The 19,745-nt window shown below is 43.1% G+C and overlaps 2 protein-coding genes across 2 annotated transcripts; both read right to left on the bottom strand.

The window, feature by feature from the left end:
* Positions 1 to 79: 79 nt before the first annotated feature.
* Positions 80 to 7,249, bottom strand: LOC135617759 (uncharacterized). The gene is made up of 5 exons (XM_065118340.1): positions 6,685 to 7,249; positions 4,556 to 5,593; positions 2,882 to 3,737; positions 711 to 753; positions 80 to 371 (listed from the first exon to the last, which is right to left on the bottom strand). The coding sequence occupies exons 2-5, from the start codon at positions 5,522 to 5,524 to the stop codon at positions 365 to 367; spliced, it is 1,875 nt and encodes a 624-aa protein (XP_064974412.1). The 5' UTR covers positions 5,525 to 5,593; positions 6,685 to 7,249; the 3' UTR covers positions 80 to 364.
* Positions 7,250 to 8,865: 1,616 nt separating this feature from the next.
* On the bottom strand, positions 8,866 to 10,918 carry LOC135617785 (uncharacterized). The gene has a single exon (XM_065118406.1). It carries the CDS (start codon positions 10,523 to 10,525, stop codon positions 9,188 to 9,190), a length of 1,338 nt encoding a protein of 445 aa, XP_064974478.1. The 5' UTR covers positions 10,526 to 10,918; the 3' UTR covers positions 8,866 to 9,187.
* Positions 10,919 to 19,745: the final 8,827 nt, after the last annotated feature.

The following is a 19,745-nucleotide window of genomic DNA, read 5'->3' as shown; positions in this document are numbered from 1 at the left end:
AACTCAACCCAACTTTGGATTTAGATGGTAGGATGCGTGTGCCAACTAAAGGAGTTCACAAGAACAGCAAGCACAAGAATGGTAGCTTGAAATGTCAATGAACTTGACACAGATCCAACATAATGGTGTGCAGCAATGAAGGGTAGAATACATACAATGCATCCATCTTAGTCAAACGAATACAAATAAGGACCCCAAAAATAATAGTATTTTTGATTTTTGATGTCACTGAGTAGACCAATACAACATTCTCTGGCTCGCTCGGTCACTCTGGCATCCCATTTTGGCCACTGGGACCATGGAGCAAGGTCAGCGTGGTCAACGGAAGGCAAGGTTTCTTTTCCTTCTCCTTCAAACTCTTAAGCTATGTGCTACAGTAGCAAAAGCATTAGTTGATGGGAATGGACGAATCATCAAGTAGGCATTAATTCACCCAAACATGTGATATAGAAAGCTACAAGCTTTTTTGATCCATGGAGATATAATAAATACACTGGATTTGTTCAACTCATCACAAGCGGCAAAAGAAATGATTCATATTGCAGTTCATTAGTGGATAATAAGATGAGGGTAACAGGTGGATTCAACCTTCACACAAGGCCCAGGTTCCTCAAAGTCGCTCCAAAGAACTTAGCAGAAACACCTATTAACACTTTAAAAGTCTGAACAAGAAGCTAAATTCGTGCCGACAAGTCTTGCATAGAGTTTACCTCTCATCTTCTGCAAGCAGCATGTTGTATCCGTGAACCAAATCTGTTTCAAATAGTTCAAAGTACGATTAGAGCTCTTCCACAAGGGAAATCTGAGTACTATATTTTTCTTCCTGTAGAGTTGACAAATGCTAACACAATGAATGATGGCGTCCAATGCCGCCACTAAAAGAACAAAAATAACATGATTATGGTTGATAAATAGGAATGGTGTTTTATAACATAGAATAAGAAATGCAAACTAACTTGCAACATCAAGTTTGGTGGTTTTCAGGAGATCCAATTACAATATCGTGAAGAAGGTATTCAGTCTAAGGATGCTGCATCACAAAGGGAAGAGCATGCCAAATGCCCTTTGCTATGGTTCCAATGTAATAATGGCGGAATACTCAAGTAAAAAGCTAGAGGGGTGCTAGTTTTTCATACTTAAATATGTATAATAAAAATCTGAGTAAAAAGTGTTGACATAAAACTTCCGAGGTATTGACATTAAATCTTACCTCCATAAAATTGATCCTCTGGAATAACAAATTGGTTAAATTATTGCAATGGTTCAGATGAAACAACAGTAAAATGAAAAAAAATAAAAGCATGAAGAGCAAAGACATTGGTAGCTCTCCAGACTCAATAAAATTTAATAAAAATCTGAGCACAAAGTGTTAAAATAATACTCCTGAGGTATTGACATTAAATCTTATCTCCACAAAATTAATCTACCGCAATAAAGAAAGAAGTTAAATTCTTGTAGTGGTGATGTATACTGCAAATAATACTCCTCAAGTTAAATTAATTGTGCCCTAATACCTGCTGGCAGAGAAGTCGCTCTTGTAATGAGCATTTATGAAGAACCAACTTCCTTAACTCTATGTACAGGCATGCTAACCTACAGAGTCGATTCTGTTATATTGACACTCAGCATCTTCAAGAATGTGTAGTCACAAAGGCCAGTTCTTATTCTCCATTAAGAAATATTATTAAATTGTTCCCACGGTTTCCACAACCCCTAATACATCCAGTTATTTAGCATCAAAAATATTTTGAGAAAGAACTAAATATACCACACAATCATTTTCATTGTTCCTCGGGGCATTAATTTCTAATTAAGGCATACATAGATCAGTCATAAGAGTAGAATTGGCAAAAACATGTAGGAAAAAGCAAATGGAAGTTAAGGGTAAAAATAATAAACAAAACCATAATATGAAATTGCACAAGAAGCAAGTTTGAGAAGTATAAATGAACTTCAATGACAACAATCTCAGAAGCACAATCTAAACGACTTTAAAAAATGATAATAAACCAAAATGAACAAGAAAACAGCAGGTGAAACCAGTGAGAAAAGGATTCCTGCAGCATCTCGTGGATCATAGTCATACGATCCCACATGAAGATAGGTAAATGGTCCTATTATCACATATACATGGCAAAATTAAGCTGATTTTGGTGCACACAGTGCAACACGACATAATATCTTGCCTTCCTTTTCAATTACTGAGTTTCACTGGTAAAAGCAAAGGTTCAAAACTATTTGTTTAATATCTTTGTCCACCCTTCAATGATATGGAATGATGATGTCTAATGTCTTTGTCCACTATTTAGTGATATGAGCTGTCAATTGACACTAAGAAATGGGGCATACAAACACACTTCCAAGAATGCTAAGGATTCCTTATTCATTATTCTGTAAATTCTACTAGATATCCTACCTAAGCAAGCAGATAACTATCACTGTCAAATGAGCTGATTTTTAGTCTCTGCAATCGATAAATCCAAAGCAACCAAAATGTAACAATTTCACAAATGTTATCAACTTTGTTGAGAATATCATAAGAAGTGATAAAAACCACCTAACAAAGAATCCTCCGTAATACCCAAGTAAAGATCCTTACCTTTATTTTCTAACTTAACTATTTAACTAATGCTTTATGAATAAACATCATATTAAATTGTCATATCATATAGGCAGAATTAGTAAAACTAAAAAGAGTCACTTTAATAAAGGAAACTGCAAGGATTGGTATATTACACATCAGGAAACTTTGATCTTCTTCACAATATTTACGTTAATCTGAAACTTGTTTCTAGAAACACACAGTAATCTCAAACTTAGCAAACCAAAATGCAGTATATTATTTTTCCTCCAAGTTCCTAACTAAATATCAGTTTGATACCTTTCGTAGTTGACTTGTCATACATATCTTTCCGGATGTTATCATTCTCTTCATCGTCGTCTGCATCCCTGCCGTCATTTTCTATGTCACTTTCACTAGCCGTCTCCCACTCAGAGTCATCAGCCTCTGGGCCATAAGTATCTCCAGCCCCTTCCTCCGTATGAATACCCCCATGCTTTACGGCTGCTTCTCTGAATAGCCATGCAGCATGCATCTGCTTCTTTACCAACCTTTCAGCATAATCAGGAACTTTATTGTGCCTTAAAGAAAGGTCAGGATCAGTAGACTGAGAGCACTCATTGATGAAAAGAATTGCATCTAACAAGCTCTCCTTCACTAAACCAAGCATATCATATGCTTGGGCTCTCCTCCATAAGCTTTTCGCATGACGATTAGGGGGGTTATGAAGGCACAAAGCTCGTGTAGCATCACTTATGGCTGCTAGTGGCTGCTGCAAAAGAAGATGACACTGAGCCCTATTGCTGTACAGTACAACTCTTTCCTTTTTGGACTTCATCGGACACAATGCCAAAGCTTCAGAGTATTTTGATGCAGCGCCCGAAATATCTCCTGAAGAGAATAAAGAGTTTCCTTCAAGCTTTACAACCAATGCTGCAGCTTGTTTAATTTGGATATCCTCCTTCGGCATGCTCTTCTCCCATTTCAATCTCTGCCTGGAGCCTAAAAGCTCATCAATCTGTTCTTTTGTATGGCTGCTGACATAATTACGTGTTGTTCCTTGTGCCTGGCAACGTTCTTGAAGGACGCTAACAATAGTATCACCTAATCTTTTATGGTCACCAAGAGTGGAAATTTCTGCTAAATCTGTGAGTGCTGGGGCTGCCTTATCTATTACCTATTGAATGAGAAGTATAGCATCCTTCAGGAACTGTAATATAAGTAAATATTTGTAACCGTTACAAGTATTTGTAATCATTGAATAAAGAAGATAACCGAATCTGATTATAGTGAAGAAATTAGTAATAGTTAATACAAGATAACCAATGAACTTAACTAGACCTCCCACAAATGATTTTCCCTCTTTCAAACCATATACGGCATCATATGATTCATACTGTTTCAAAAGACTGAGCTGTCCATAGAATGTACATTGAGGTATTGAGGCAATCAAGTTAAATGCTGAGAGTAACCATAACAGCTGTGACAAATCTATGTCTATTGCTCAATTGATGACAAAACTAAGATATAAATATTCCAAGACTGCCTTTTCATTAGTTATTATTTCATCTGTCTCTGAAGCTTCCATCCTGTAAAACCAAGCCACAGCTTATTTTTTGCAGGGACAATTTTATAATGTACCACATTATTTCTTCACCAAGATGCATATTATTGGGAGTGAGCACCTCTCAGGTATGGGACCACAAATTACACTGCCAACATAGTCTGATGCATTTAACAAGAATCTATTACCAGGTCTAGTTCTAGTCATTATTTGTCATAAACAAGTCCAACTAGGAAGTTGAACAAGCTTTTCTTACCAGCTAGAAGACAGGAAAACTTATCAAACAACACATCATGGAAGAGTACAAGACAAGCAGTCACCACTATGCGCAACCCCTTTCCCTTTTTTTTTAATGCGCAGCTTCTTTCGCAAGCAAGCAATGAACAAATATTGATATATTATGGAATAGAAGGCATATATTATTGTATTACCTTGTTTGAAGTGCTCTGGTCTTGAAGTAGCCAAAGAAGACAGTCAATAGCCATGTACTGCCAGTCATCTGACGATCGGGCAATGTTACATAGTGCTTCGATGATACCAGGACAGTTAGCAACAGGACCCCTGCCAAGCTTGTGTTGACAAATTGTCCGCAGCAAGCCAATACCTGCTGGTGAGTTCTCATTAACAAGACCACCCCACATGCCTGGTAATTTAACTAAAAACTCTGGCTTGCATATGTCAAACAGAAACTCTGGTTTGAAAGCAAAGCAGTTAATAAGTTGAAGAGACCAGCATTGTAACTGGCTTGCCCATTCCTCTGCCTTCCTGGACTCCATTTCCACACCTCCCATACCACGGGTAAGCAGATCACAGTGGTAGCTTATTCTCCTATCCACAGACTGGTAAAAATGAGAATAGACAATTTCCAGAGAACTTGATGCAAGCTGAATAGCAAGCTCAAGTACTTCTCCGTGACTTGCAACTGCAGGAAAAGTACTAGAATAAGTTGCCAGGTGCCCAAGTGCCCTGACTGCTACCCTTTGTTCCACCCAGGTCAGTCTACCTCTCAAAAGCTCAACCAAGGGAGGAATGACGCCTGCATGAATTGCCCTTTCAGCAAATTCCTCCATATTCATTGTGTAGGATCCTATTATATGAGCTGCATAGTATGGGATATATATGTTCTGGTCATGTGAAAGCCAGCGCCTGTTCTTTAAGCCCTTCCATATTAATGCTGCCATGCATTCAAATATTCCCAAGTTAATGAACTCTGGGTCATTTGGATGAGCCATGGCAGTGTTCCAGAGGCCGCTTATAGGGAGAACTTGGCCATCATCATCCTGCGATGGAAGCTCCCTGAAGAACTTCAGAATGCTCGTCCTACGCTTGCTGGGATTGCCTTCCTTCATGACACAAAAGAAGCAACCTGGGTAGGGGCAGTCTGGTGGAATCTTATCCATGACAAAAGGAACCAGCTCAAGTTTATGATTGACTCGATTTCAGAAGTGTATCCGCACCTTCAAAAATACCTGATCCACATAAGCACCATAATTAAATGCAACAAGATTTTGTTTTAAACAATAAATCAGACATAATAGGATCGTAAAGCAGGATAAAAGATCTTTAAACTACAAAACGAGCATCGAACAAGTTTATAATTCCAAGTTTCCAATTGACTCAATTTTTGAAATATATCTCGACCCTCAAAAAGACCTGATCCACAAAAGTGCCATAGCTACATGCATCAAGATTTAGCTACGATAACTCATACAGTGTATGATCATCAAGTGGAACAATAGATCTTTGAAATTCACAACAAGCACAGAGCTAGTTTTATTGTTCAACCAGTTCCTTCAAAAATAATTCCCATAGAATAAAAGCCAGTTACACAACATGACTACTAAAATACTGGGAAATCAAATAATTTGTTTTCAAGAAATAAAGAGAACCACCTGACGCTGTGGTATGTCTCAAAGGAGTTTATTGATCCCAACTAGAAGACAATTAAAAGTTTTAAGAGTTGACTTGAAGAATACAATCGCAATTGTACAAGAAAAATTGACATGGTAAGCATATCATGGCCTAGCAATTGATGATGTCCACAGAGCCAAACATTTAAGCTGATCTCCATTGCTTGAATTAACTCATATTCTCGTTATATAAAAATTAGTCCAGTACCAAATGTTATTAGTATCTGAACAAGTGATTGATCCCAACTACAACGGAGTTCACACAATTGTTACTTGGATGTGGACCTGCATACGAACCACAAAATAAACCTACTTGGATATGAACCACATGCCTTTCTTTACTTTGCCACAATTTAGCATGAAAACGCACCGAACATCCATATTCATTCGTAATAAAGATTCCAAAAAAGCTATCTTTTTCTAATTCAAAAAAGGGGTGGGGGAGAAAACAAAACCCTAAATGCAAACCTAGTGATTCCATTAAAGGAGCATCTTTACTGAAAGAAAAACCTTTAAACAACTACAAAAGACGGCACTTTCTCGGAAAAATGGCCCCAGAGCACCGATCGAATCATGCCTACGATGTTATTGATATTCTGCGAATAAAGCAGGGAAATTCACAATATAAAAAGGATTGCCGACTTAAATACCTCCGAGAGAAGCTGATGCCCGAAGAAACACCGTCAAACCAACGGCACGGAGAGGGTCGGCCTGGGCGCGGTCGAAGAAGCCAAATTAACAGAAAATAATGAGGAAATACATCTCAGAAAGCAGACACCAAGCACTAGAAACGACGAGTGAGGAATGGAGCGGAGGTGGGAGAATCTGACAATCGAAGGCTTTCAACTCTTAGCTTTCAGCGCCCCTCTCTCTCTCTCTCTCTCTCTCTCTCTCTCTCTCATTCTCTTCTCATCTTCATCACAAGACAAGGGGAGGAGACATCCAAGTGCAGTGCGAGGATATTGACAGCTGCTCCCTTCGTACATGGACTGCAAATCCATGGGATCTTTTTCTCGGGCACCTTCCAAAAGAGCGGTGCAACGCCACACCGCTTCTCTGTCGGGCCGAATCACCACCGCCTCTTCACAGATCCGACGCGTCCGCCCAACGAGACCCACGCACCGAGTGCGCGGGGACCACACCACCGTAGGGGTGGGGTCGGGTTGGCGCTTGAATCGTCACCTCGTGTCGCATGGCACGAGGTCGGTGGGCCCCCAATTTACAAGCCTTGGGGGGATCCAACGCGGTCGACCAATGGGAATACTCTTCTACCCTGTTTGGTGATTCGACCGAGACAAGTAGACCAACGGCTATTAACATGTCAAATCCCTGTCGAGATCGGAAATAGGGAATTTTGACTCAATAAATCTTAACCTAATTATTCCAACTCTCATTAATCCCTCTTCACCACTTAACTCATGCATTTATAATTTCCTAATAATATTCTCTTTCTTTTCTTATCCCTTTCTATTTGCCAATAACTATAGAATCCAACACGCAGTGGAATGATGTCGAGTTCATTGTGATCTGTGAGAGTGAGGTGACTTGACAGCTTTAAATACATGGAATTTAGCTGTCACAAATTTAGAAGACGCAGTCGCGGCAGCATCGAAGCATATGTCTGTCCGGCATGCGAAATGGTCCCGATGGATCGGAGGTTTTGCTGTGAATTTGATGCCGGAAGCAGAGTACCTCAGCTCGCGTTTTCCCAGCGATCGGAAGAGTAACTTTTCTTTTCCAGCTCACAGTACAAAGCATGCAAGCGATGGAAGAGATCGGGTGAAGGAATCCGATGCTTGCTCGCCGGCCTCAGGTGGAGAGACCGCACCGGTGGCAACCTGAAAACACTCTTAATTCTAATTTCCAGGCAAAAGAAAAAACACTTTCTGAAACAGTTTATGTGAAAGCTACGAGAGGATGTTTCTCTGATTGCAGAAAGCATTTATCGTGAATGCTGACTTTATTGCTTGAAGAGTTCCAAGTAATTGACTACAGCAAGCCATAAATGGGGAGCTTTTACTGTAAAGTTGATTTAAAGTGAATCAAGTCAATGACTTAATGAAAATATAATTAGGATCGAACCAATTAAAAAAAAGAAAACAAATAATTATATGGTAACCGGTGAGTATTATGAATTTAAAATTTTGAATCGGTTCGAAACCAAAACAATCATCGAACCCACGTTTAATTGCTTAAGTGATACTAATAATAATAATGATAATTCAATTTTCTTTATTTTTTTTTTGTCGTGCATTGTTTTTAGTTTCAGTTTTCTAAAACAAATTGTTTTTGTTTTTGTAGTTCTTTGGTCGGTAGTGAAAACACGTGACGGACAGTTCGGTGGCTCAAACATTGATGGCTTTGCTCTTTTGTGTCGGTGAGCGCCAATTCAAAGTGACGGTGGCATCGATATTATTTTCCCAATGCCACATAATATTATATATATATATATATAGTCTTCGCTTTGGATTGATTATATCCAAGTAGATTCGTATCATTTTCGTTTTTTATTGACATTTCGTTGAAAAATGAAGCGGACAATATACTCTCAATAGCACTGATCATCGTTGGTGAGGATTTGGCAACCATCGTCTTCCATTATCTTCGAAGGGTCTTTGAACTTGTACAGAGCTCCTCTACTGGATAGATAAGAGAATTATGATACTCAATTTCGCCTATTCTCTTAAGGGTTGAGAAGGCAAAGACCTATTCTCTTCACTTTTGTAAGTGGATATGATCAAATTAATATTTTAAATATATAGAATATCGTGCTACTTTGGAGAGGAAATTAAGCTACTTAGTTTCCCCTTAAAAACCCTCAAATCCTCCTCTTATAAACATACAATAATGCACTAATAATTACTCTAATGTTTCAATAGAGACATAATAATAGCACTTATTGTGTGGATTGCTTGAGGCTTCCAAGGACACAATGGAACACTTGTAACAAGTCTTGTCTTGTACAGTGCACCTGTGTTTCTCTTCCCAATCTACCCCTCCCTTTATTACGCTTGATTACGTAGCCCGATGTAGTCGATAACATGTAAAGTACGACACGAAGATAAATAGTAGAAAAGAATTACCAATTCATGTCTCACCATCGCGTCTTCCCGTTACGCCCCTGGAATCCGCTTCCCAGTATGGCCCCGAAACTTAGCTTTTCTTCCCATCTTCTCCCCCTTCGTAGTAGGCCTTCTTCCGCCTCTCCGCACGCGCGCACGCGCAAATCACGAGGAAACACGCGGCGTAGACGCCGTGCACGCGCCAGTTCGCCCGCGGCGCCTCCCCGCTCACCGCCCGGTGGAACACGGCCGCGTAGTAGTGCATCCCCACCGCCAGGCCGATCACCATTTGCGCCAGGGCGAGCGCTCGCGCCGATGCGCCGCTCCCGCCGGCGTCCTTGCCCCCGGAGAACACCGACACTAGGTCGACCAGCTGCAGCACCAGGTACAGCAGGTAGCCCAACGTCTGCGCTGCCTGCGTCCAGGTGTAGGAAGCTGGTGAGGTGGTGTAGAAGAACCGCAGGGGCTCCAGCCCTGTCGCCAGGGCGGTCACGGCGAGGGTGGCGAAGTAGATGGCGAGGTAGGCCTGGATGAAGAGAAGGAGGCGGTGGAGGGAGAGGTAGTCCCGGAAGCGGCGGAAGAGGAGGGTGAGCAGGAGCAGGGGGAGCGCGAGGAAGATCGAGGAGAGCACGGCGGCAACTTTGGGGGCGAAGCTCTTGCCCACGTAAGGCTTGACGCCTTCGGCTATGCCGCGGTTGGCGGCGGAGATGTAGGCCTTGGAGGTGGTGGAGAGGCGCTCGAGGTCCGGGAGCAGGCGGGAAGGGAGATCCCGGAAATCGGAAATGAGATCTGTGTCGTCGACGTCGTCATCGCCCTCCATCCAGGTTGTCGATTCCTCCGGCTTCGCCTTGGGCTTGGTAGGGTTCTTCGACGGGGGTGGCTTGGTGGGTTGCTGCGGCTTCGTCGCTTTGGAAGTGGATGTGGTCTTGTTCTTGGCAATGGGCGGATCAAAAGCAGATTTTTTGGAGGGCTTGGTCGAATTGGATGTAGAATAGGGAGATTTGAGATGGTCTTTGGAGGATTTGGTGGAGTTGGACTTGATAGGCTTGATGGTTTTGAGAAGCTTGGTGGAATTTGAAGCTTTCAGGGTAGCATTGAGGCTTTTACCCAGCTTAATCTTGATGGTGCTGTTGCTGGTTTTCGATCCAGCGGCGGCGGCGGCAGCAGCTGTGGTGGAGTTAGCTTTCTTGGGCTTCAAGAGTTTGGTCTGGTTTTTGGTTGCCAAGATTGGCTTTTTCTTGAGTGCAGTGGGATTCTGAACCTTTCCCCCCTTTTCTCCGGTGTCAATGATGGATTTTTCGCCCAAAGGTTGAGTCTTCGGTGACTTTGAAGGAGAGCTGGTGGTGGTGGTGGACGCTGAAATGGTGAGGCTAACATTGAGGAAGAGCAGCAGGATCACAATGGTGGTGGAAGAGAAGAGAGAAGCCATTTGAAGGTCTGCGAGATCTAAAGTTTGGGTTTTGGGAAAGAAGAGAGTGAGGAGAGGAGACTGGGAGATGCAGTGAGACTCGGATACATGTATGGAACACGGGAAGAGAGAAGGGGAGGAAGCAGCGGTGGGAGAGTGTGGAGACTTTCAAGTGGAAGCCGAACCACCTCATCTTGACACGGAAGGAAGTGAAGAATGGGCACAAAAGGTCACATGGTGGCCGTGTGGAGACAAAGCGAGTGACAGAGGCAGCGGAGAGTGATGGCTAAAGTAGCAGAGGATACTGTGAAGGAATAACAAGCACAAGAAATATCATCGTAGTTGTTAGGGTATTGGTAAATATATTCCTCCTTTCCCAGTACATGCAGTCTTCAGATCTCCTTTCTGCTGTCATCTACAATGCCCAGAGGAGGAAAATGTTTGGATCTCTTCGTAGTTGGCCCACTGCTCTTTCTTCCTGAATAAATTCTGGTAGGTGACAATTTAATGGTGCAGTATGTGTTGTATTATCTGGTCATGGGAGTCACTCAAGGAAGAGGTTTTGCTGGAATTACTGTTTATATGGAGTAATGTTTTCACAGCACTGGATTCTGAGAAAAGTGACCTTGCACCAACAAGTTTGTTTGATACAAGTTCTCAGGTTTAAATCATTTTCTTCTCATTTTTATCAATGACAACATTACTACTCTTGTTCAGGGGATTATACAAGTTGCATGTGGGACTCTGTTCTTACCATCCTGAGCTCAGGTGATCTCTATCTTTCTGTTTATGTTTGTCTAAGCTTTTGATCTAACATACTTTTGAAAGATGTAACTTTAGAGTCCAAGGAACTGCATGAGTTATCAGTTTAGGTATTGTTCCAGAAATAAAATGTTTCTCTGTCTGCTAAATTAGAGTGACGGCATGTATGTTCCAATCCCGGATCATTGATTTAGTCAGATTGATTCATGAGTTTTCAGCTTAAACTGATTCTTGCTCAGGAACAACTTTCTTATCAAAATGAAATTAGAACTATAAAGCACATCAACTTGGATTTAAAATCTTAAAACAACTCGTGCCGAGTTTTGTTTCCTAATTGTAAATTAGATCTTCCAATGTTTTTCTATGTGATTAGTTCTTTTAACATGATTTTTCTTTGACATCGACTGTTTCTAGTACAACTGGTCGATTAGAAGCTATTAAGTCAGACATTATATGCCACAAATGTAATGCTTGCATAAGAATGAGGGAAGTGGTGGGAACAGTAAGTTAGCTGAGAAATGGACCACAATCCCCAAAGAAAGAGGGCCATCTTAGAAGGGACCGTTATCAACCAGAAGCAGACCATGTTACCTGAAGTCTAGTTCTTCTCTTTTGGATGATAGTTGTTCTATAATTTCTGAAAATTTCTTTAGAGTATCTTCCAATCTGGAAAAAGTAAAAGACATTGAGTTAAATATCCTATATGATCACTTTAAGAAAAAAATCGTAAAATTCAAACATTCTGCATGTTGTAGAATTCATGTTACTTCAGCTTCTTAACTTCTGCGTACGCTTTATGGCAAGCGGCGACTCAAGTATCAACTGGTACATGAAAGCCACCGCTTTGTCACGGACAAACTTCTAAACAAGGTGTTTGAAGTAATACTTATATATGTCCGTGTCTATTGGCATGTTCATGCCTTGTACAACATGTAAAGGGACGGCCGAAGGCTTAATAGTCCCATTTTAGTTGGGTTGGTGGCCTCTTTAGGCTTGTAAATAAAGGTTGTGTCATGTAGACACGTGCGAGAGCTTTTCGGTCTGTAATGGACCATTTTACCCTTTGTTGTGCCACTGTTCAGAGTTTGTAAAATCTGTTTGTAATTTGCATTGTCTATGAAGTGTTTTTCGGAGATGTTTGCTTGTGGATCCCGTTGGAGGCGTTCTCTCTAACCCGTTCTCTCTTTTGGTGGTCCTAAGGGACAATGGGAGGCTTCGGGGAGGCTGACCTTTGCGGACGGACGCGCGAGGGTGCCGCACGACTTAGGCAAATCCAGCTAAGTCCGTGTCATATGGTATCAGAGCGGGACAAGCACTCATAGAAACACTTGACATGCAAACGTGGGGGACCTAACGGGGCTGCGTTGAGGGCAGTCAGCAACGCGCGACCGTTTGAGGGAAAACGGGCATGGAGATGTAGGGAAAAGAGTCGCTCAGAGGAGCGGGCATCTGAAATTGGCATTCAGAGGAATGGCCAACCCTTCGCGCAAGAGGCACCACGAGAACAGGCAAGCTTGGAAGAATTTGGAGCGCACAAAGGTTGGGATGGCTGAGTTTGAGCTACGGCTCAACGTTGACAACTATACTTGATGGTGCTCTAGGCAAGCGAGGCGCTTGGCAAGAATGAGACCATGCAAGGTGGAATGAGTTGCGCAACGACCAAAAGAGTTATGCAAAGCTCACAGAGGTGAGGGGAATTGCTAACTCGAAGAATTTGGTACTCATGCATGGGCTTGTATGCGGACGACGGAATGTTCGTGGCCATCCCAAGGCGACCGAGACTCGGCGCCATGGAGCATTGAAACTTTCTCTTTGGCAAGCGAAGGATACGTCCGTAGGAGGCTGAAGTGTGCAATGAGTTCAGCATGTTGCTAGGCCTTGAGGGGTGCAGTGGGGGCTGTATTGACGTGGAGTCGCAATCTAGCAAGTGCGTTTGCAGGAGGCAGAACAATGCACAGTTTGTTCAGCAGATCGGAGTAGTCCAAGGGGATGGTGGTCTCCGAAATGAAGAGAGATGTTGCTCCAACGGGATAGTTATCCAGGAGGGATAAGTCCCGGCTCCCCAGAGGGAGAATCATGTGAGACGGACCTCACATGTTGAGGAGGAGTACCTCACAAACAACAACTCCACGAAGCTCGATGGACTGAGCAAGCGGCGAGGAGTTGTCGCATGATCTCGCTCGAGAGAATGCATTAGTGGATGCATTGCGAGATCAAGTGGGGGAGCGACCTGAAGCAACTTAAATGAAGGCACACTTGGAGTCGATGTGGAGATCGGACTCAAGGGAGGGCTGACCTGTGGAATGGTGGGCACGAGGGCCACCATCGACTCAATGCGAAAACGAGGAGCGGAGCAACTTGGGCGTAACTTGGTGAAGTACCCAAGCCGCATGAAGGGAGCCAGCAGAGAAGTTGGAACATGGAGCAGAAGCACAGTGCTTTCCTTAGACAGAGGTCAAAGACATGAACTCTTGCAGAGGCAAGAGTAGGATCATGTTGTTCCATGGGTCCTTCATTCTGATGGAGCGGACTCATCTTGCATAGTGCCAAAGACGAAGGGAGCTTCTAGGCACATGCACCTTATCTCGGAGGAGCATTTGATGGAGGAACTAAGGTGACTCAATTTGCGGAGGCGAAGTTGGGTTCAGAAGGCCTTAGCACGGGGCAAGAGGACGCAGAGGCGGGTACTCTTGAAGAATATGCCACAATGTTGCCATTCAAAGTTGCCATGAAGGAAGCAGTGCGCAGCGGAGATTGTGTTGGTAGGGGCAGAGGCCCAGGATCCAGACAATGGTGCACAAATTACAGTGAAGTCGGTGGACTTCGGGAGCTACTAGGCGACGGACTGTCCTAGAGCGGTGCTTCATCTAGGTGTGACCCAAGAGTGGGTGGATGAAGGTCGATTGCCAAAGGAGCAAACAAAATCGAAGGTGGAGGAGACCCTGCGATGAATTGGCAGAGGCCACACATGGAGGGTTCACAATTCGAGTTTATTCCACAAGGATCAGAATGCAATGGAGATGTCACCAGGAGGCGACATGGTGCAGCGGATCGTGGTGGGACAGTTCGTGGCAATGCGATACACACGACAGTGAGTCCCGGGAGGGACTAGATCATATGGAGGTATGATCGGGAGCTACTGGGAGCTCCGCTTTGGTGAACAACACGACGGCAAGAAGGGCTATGGATTCAAGGAGTGAAGGCCATGGTACCACAGAGGCGGGTCTTCCGGGCGTGCACCGAATTTTGCATCGGATGAAAACCTTGGTCATCAGCATATGGGGGCTGGGTTCCACCAAGGGAAAAGTTCGAATGCAAGTACCAGTGAGTCCCATGAGAGGGACTTGATCATGCAGAGGTATGATCGAAGCAGCTGGAGAGTTGGACTGCTCCAGAGCTCATATTCGCTTAAGGGAGCCCGACAAGTCAGAGGACAAGGTCGAGTAAGCGAACGTTGCTACCAAGGAAGCTAAGGAGAACAGAATCGGTGCAAACCCTACAATGTGATGGCAGAGGCCATGCATGGGAGTTGTAGTCTGTATTTCCATCGACCAAACAGACTGCTTGGAGAACACAGAGGTGTTGAAGCAGGAGGTCGAAAGGGGCGAGGAAGCGACGACAAGTCCAGAGGGACTTAGCTACCCAAAATCAAGCAATCAGTGAGAATGGAGGTGGACTCAGAGGAGTGTCACGAAGGCATATCTACTGATTGTGAAGAAAAGGGATGTAGATGCGAGACGACGGATAGTAGGGCCATGGGCATGGCAGCGCCATGGTACCGCAGAGGCGGGACTTCCGTCAAAGTCATTGATCCCTTGCTCTCACGGAGGGAGAGCGCTTGGTCGTGAAAGGGGCCGAGGAGGTGGAGCATGCAGAGGCAATCTCCAAGTACCGAGACAAGGCTGAAGGGCAGAGGCCAAGAAACTTCGTAAGACCGGTGTCAACAAGTTTCTCATCAAGATAGCCGTAAGTGAAGGACTTCGGGTCATGCAAGAGTGCACGACCAAGGAACGAAGCAGGCAGTACGTGGTGCTGTACCTTTGCTACTCAGTGGAGTAGGCGGCAGGGTTGATGGAGAAGACGGTACAATCCCAGAGGCGACCTCATCTATCAGAGAATTACTCCAAGTTGGGGCGAAAACTTCCTGCATTCCAGAAGTTCAATGGCATTGAGAAGGTGAATCACAGTAGCTAACTCAACGCAAGGAGTGCAAACACTTCAAGTGCTTCAGAAGTGTGAGCAAAGAGCAGGTGAAGGCCAGTAACCAGCTCGATGCATGAAGTACAACCTCGAGGAGGCGGGCGAAGTCAAGTAACCTTTGCCTTCTCAACTCTTAAGAGAATGGGCGAAACCGAGTACCCCAGTTCTCTTATCTATCCAGCAGAGGAGCTCTGCACAAGTTCAAAGACCCTTCGAAGATAATGGAAGACAATAGTTGTCAAATCCTCGCCAACGGTGATCAGTGCTACTGAGAGTAGATTGTCCGCTTCACTTCCCAACGAAATGCCAATCGAAAGCGGAAGTGATGCGAACCTACTTGGATGTGACAACTAACTGAAAGAAGAGTCAATGAGCAGATTTTGTGGAGGAAGGACCCAAAACTTCAGAAGTTTGTGAGGCGATGCTCGTTAAAGCTCCAACAAGCATCCACCCAGTTCAAGCAGCATGTGGAAATTTTGAGAAACTGGCGCAGTAAGAATGATCTTTTTCTTCATTTGGTGGATCCGCAGGAATCAACGAGGATCAATACAACTCAGCCAACCCCACACCAGAGTCAGAGTCATTGGCGAGTTGAAGCAGCATGGCGGATCAAAGGTTCGACTACTCAGAAACAGCAGCGGAGAGCAGCTGGGAACCAGGAGGCGCATTGCAGCTGGAGCAGAAGATTGAAGACTCAGCAAAGGCGAAGAGTTGCAGTGTTCACAAAGGCTTCGACGAGGACGTCGAAGGGATAAGTGGGGGAGAATGTCACGGACAAACTTCTAAACAAGGTGTTTGAAGTAATGCTTATATATGTCCGTGTCTATTGGCATGTTCATGCCTTGTACAACATGTAAAGGGGCGGCCGAAGGCTTAATAGTCCCATTTTAGTTGGGTTGGTGGCCTCTTTAGGCTTGTAAATAAAGGTTGTGTCATGTAGACACGTGCGAGAGCTTTTCGGTCTGTAATGGACCATTTTACCCTTTGTTGTGCCACTGTTCAGAGCTTGTAAAATCTGTTTGTAATTTGCATTGTCTATGAAGTGTTTTTCGGAGATGTTTGCTTGTGGATCCCGTTGGAGGCGTTCTCTCTAACCCGTTCTCTCTTTTGGTGGTCCTAAGGGACAATGGGAGGCTTCGGGGAGGCTGACCTTTGCGGACGGACGCGCGAGGGTGCCGCACGACTTAGGCAAATCCAGCTAAGTCCGTGTCAGCTTGTCTTCTTGGATCCAGAAGGATCTTATGGTTGTTGCATGCCATGTTGCCCTTTCCATTTTCAAGGATCAGATGCTGTAGAACATTATATAGGCTGTTTGTTTGGTGCTCAACAACAGTGGCAAGAAAGCTGCTCTGTAAAGTTGAAGAATCAAACTAGTAAGCTCCAAAGCCTCATTCCTGTGGATGTTGACCACTAAATTGAGATCTCATGGTGAAAAAGGCTTGAAATATAGAACAATACACCTAATAATTTCAGCCTCCCTATATGAATTCTGATTTTTGGCATCCGACAAAAATTATTTGAGATGTAACAAACATCAATCATGTCTTGATATTTTATTTCACTAATATCCAACTAAAAATTGAAGGAGCTTCCTTTCAGAATGCTATAGAGGTTCGATGGGTACTGCCAAATAAATACATCGTTCAATTTCAGCCAGTCCATTGGAAACACTTTAGCACCATTACAAATTTCTCATGCTTTTTGGCTGCTAATGTACTTCAGTTTGCCAACATCTTTCTAGGGGCTATTCAGGTCAACCATTTGTTGCTTTCTTGAAAGTTCCTAAATCCATTTTCAAGTGTGATATGCATCAAAACTCCATTGCAAGGTTTCTAGATGCAATTTTGTTGAGAAGCATTGTTTCAAAGAATGACATTTAGGGCATAAACTTCGTTTATAGCTTCTATCTATTACTTTCTGATTATCCCGAAGGATGAATAAAAAAAAGGGAGATGTGTACCTACCATCTAGGACAATGGTTCATCTGAAACAGGGGCCTTATAATAGTCTATGCTGAGGTTTATAGTGTATATATTCTGATGAAAGATGCTACAATACATGCATAAATTTAAAAGATAAAACCATATTTAATATGTTGTTGTGGATCATCGAGATGAAAATACTTGCCATGAAGATTCTGTTCTATGTGAATTAGTCCATATTTAAATTTCCTCATGCCCTTCTAATGAATGTAGAGGGAAAAATTGGAATTTCCTTTTTTCACAAACTAAGACTTCTGTTTCTCTATTCGTTCAGTACTTCATGGATTTTTATTATGACATTCTGCATCAAAAATTTTCGACTGATGCTGAATGATAAGATTTCTGGTCACATGAAGCTGTGATGCTTCAGTGATCATCCATGTGCATCATTACTACACTAGCAGACCGATGTGCTAACATCTAGTTAAATGAAATTGGCAATAGATAATGTATGTAGGCTACTGAAATCCTATGATTTCCAGTCTCCCCTCAAACTTCCATGGAGATTCTGGTTTTTGGAACTTGATTCTCCATATCAACTTACATCTGAGATAAGGTTGTGAAATTGATCTGTAAATTTGCTGCAGATATAGTTAGAGGGCAACTATGAACCTAGTGCAGAAAAATCCTAGTCTAGCTGAAGATATAATTGAAGCTCTGTTTTCAAAGTTGGTGACAAGAAAAGGTCAACAACCTCCATTATGATTTCATTATTATTGTCTTCTTTCATGTGCATTACTAGAATCAGTGGAATCCAGCCCAAGGCCACAAAACGGTGGATCCACTAGTTTGTTGGAATGATTCCATCATTTGACAATGGAGGTTCTTCAGGTCCCATAGGTTTCATATTATCCCTTGTGTGCATCATCACTCTTTGGGTTTGGCCACGCGACTCGCGAGCCATTGGAAGGGAGTTGAGCTCCTGTCTGTAGATAACACAGCATAGCACCTTATCTTCTACAAGCATAATGACCTGATGCTGACATGAACTAGAATCATACAGTATACACCTTGTCGAATTGCAGAATGAGTAGGTTTTATGAGGCCATTCCGAATCTTGATCTGGCGTTTGCTTTGAAGTTTATTTAGTTACATATATATCAAACCAATATCTGCTTTTCTATGATCTTTTGATGTCAGAAAGTTTTTACATACATAGCAAACTAATCTTTCACCAGGTGGAAAAGGACAGACACTTGGAAGAACAGAAGTTTTGGAGCAGTGACACCTTCACAGAACAGTAGCATCCCTCCGCAATCACATTTCCTATTATGCCAAGGCGATCAGTGTTATCCGATGGTCCCATATCAGCAGAAACTCCAACACTCTACACACAACTTAGCTAATTTTGGCAGACAAAACTCTTCTGTTTTCTTGAGAGGTGCTTCACCTCCTGTCTCATTGGTTTTGAGAGGTGCCCCACCTCCTTCTCATTCTGCTTTTTCTGGAGAGGAGATCTACCTCCTTTCACTTCTGTTTTGGCAGGGATTTCATCTCCCTTGAACTGTTCACATCCGATTTAATACAAAGTAGTTTTCTTTTGGAAAAGAAGGGTCCTCAGCTACATACAATGTTGCAGAACATGTGAGGCTTCTGGTCCTGCACACACTCTCTTTCCTGACAACAAATGGGAAGGCAAAGGGAATAAATAGACCTACCACTTTCAGAACATTCTCCAGTAACTCTTCTGCCAGCCTAAATTTGAATCCAAGCACTGGATGGTGTGATCTGTAACATTGACCAAGCAAGTCTCATCAACACAGTCATAAACCTCCAGTGGCATGTGACTTCTTGCATGTAGAGAAGATGAACGAAGATTACAGTGCAGAGCCTCCAACCAGCAGCTTACCTGCACGTGAAGAAGCATACAACGACTGTGCATGGCGATTCTTACTCTGCTAAACAGGAACTGGACGACAATCAACCTAATTGTCGGCAAGGAAGGGAGGCTGATTCAGATCTGCATCCCATTGTCGCCTCCCTAAAATAGTCAAGCAACTCAAAAGCAGAACCACTCGATGCACATGCTGTCCTTCCTTCTTCAGAAGAGTGGCCTCTTCATGAGAAGGGTTACAAGTGGGTGATTTATTAAGATGATGAGCTGTGAACTTTGGATCAAGACTGACAGTCCACTGAGATTTAATTCACTGTAAGAGTTCTTGAAAATTCATATCATTCTCTTTATCAAACACCGAATGGTATTCACCAAAACCCAGGCAGGTCAAGTCAAGCTGCCCATTGGTTGCTGCTGTCACTGATTTAGCTATACACTTGTATCTATTATTCCCCTCCAAATA

The sequence above is a fragment of the Musa acuminata genome, chromosome BXJ1-3 (genome assembly GCF_036884655.1).
Source record: "Musa acuminata AAA Group cultivar baxijiao chromosome BXJ1-3, Cavendish_Baxijiao_AAA, whole genome shotgun sequence".
Lineage (NCBI taxonomy): Eukaryota > Viridiplantae > Streptophyta > Magnoliopsida > Zingiberales > Musaceae > Musa > Musa acuminata.
This window is presented reverse-complemented; position numbering and strand designations above follow the sequence as displayed.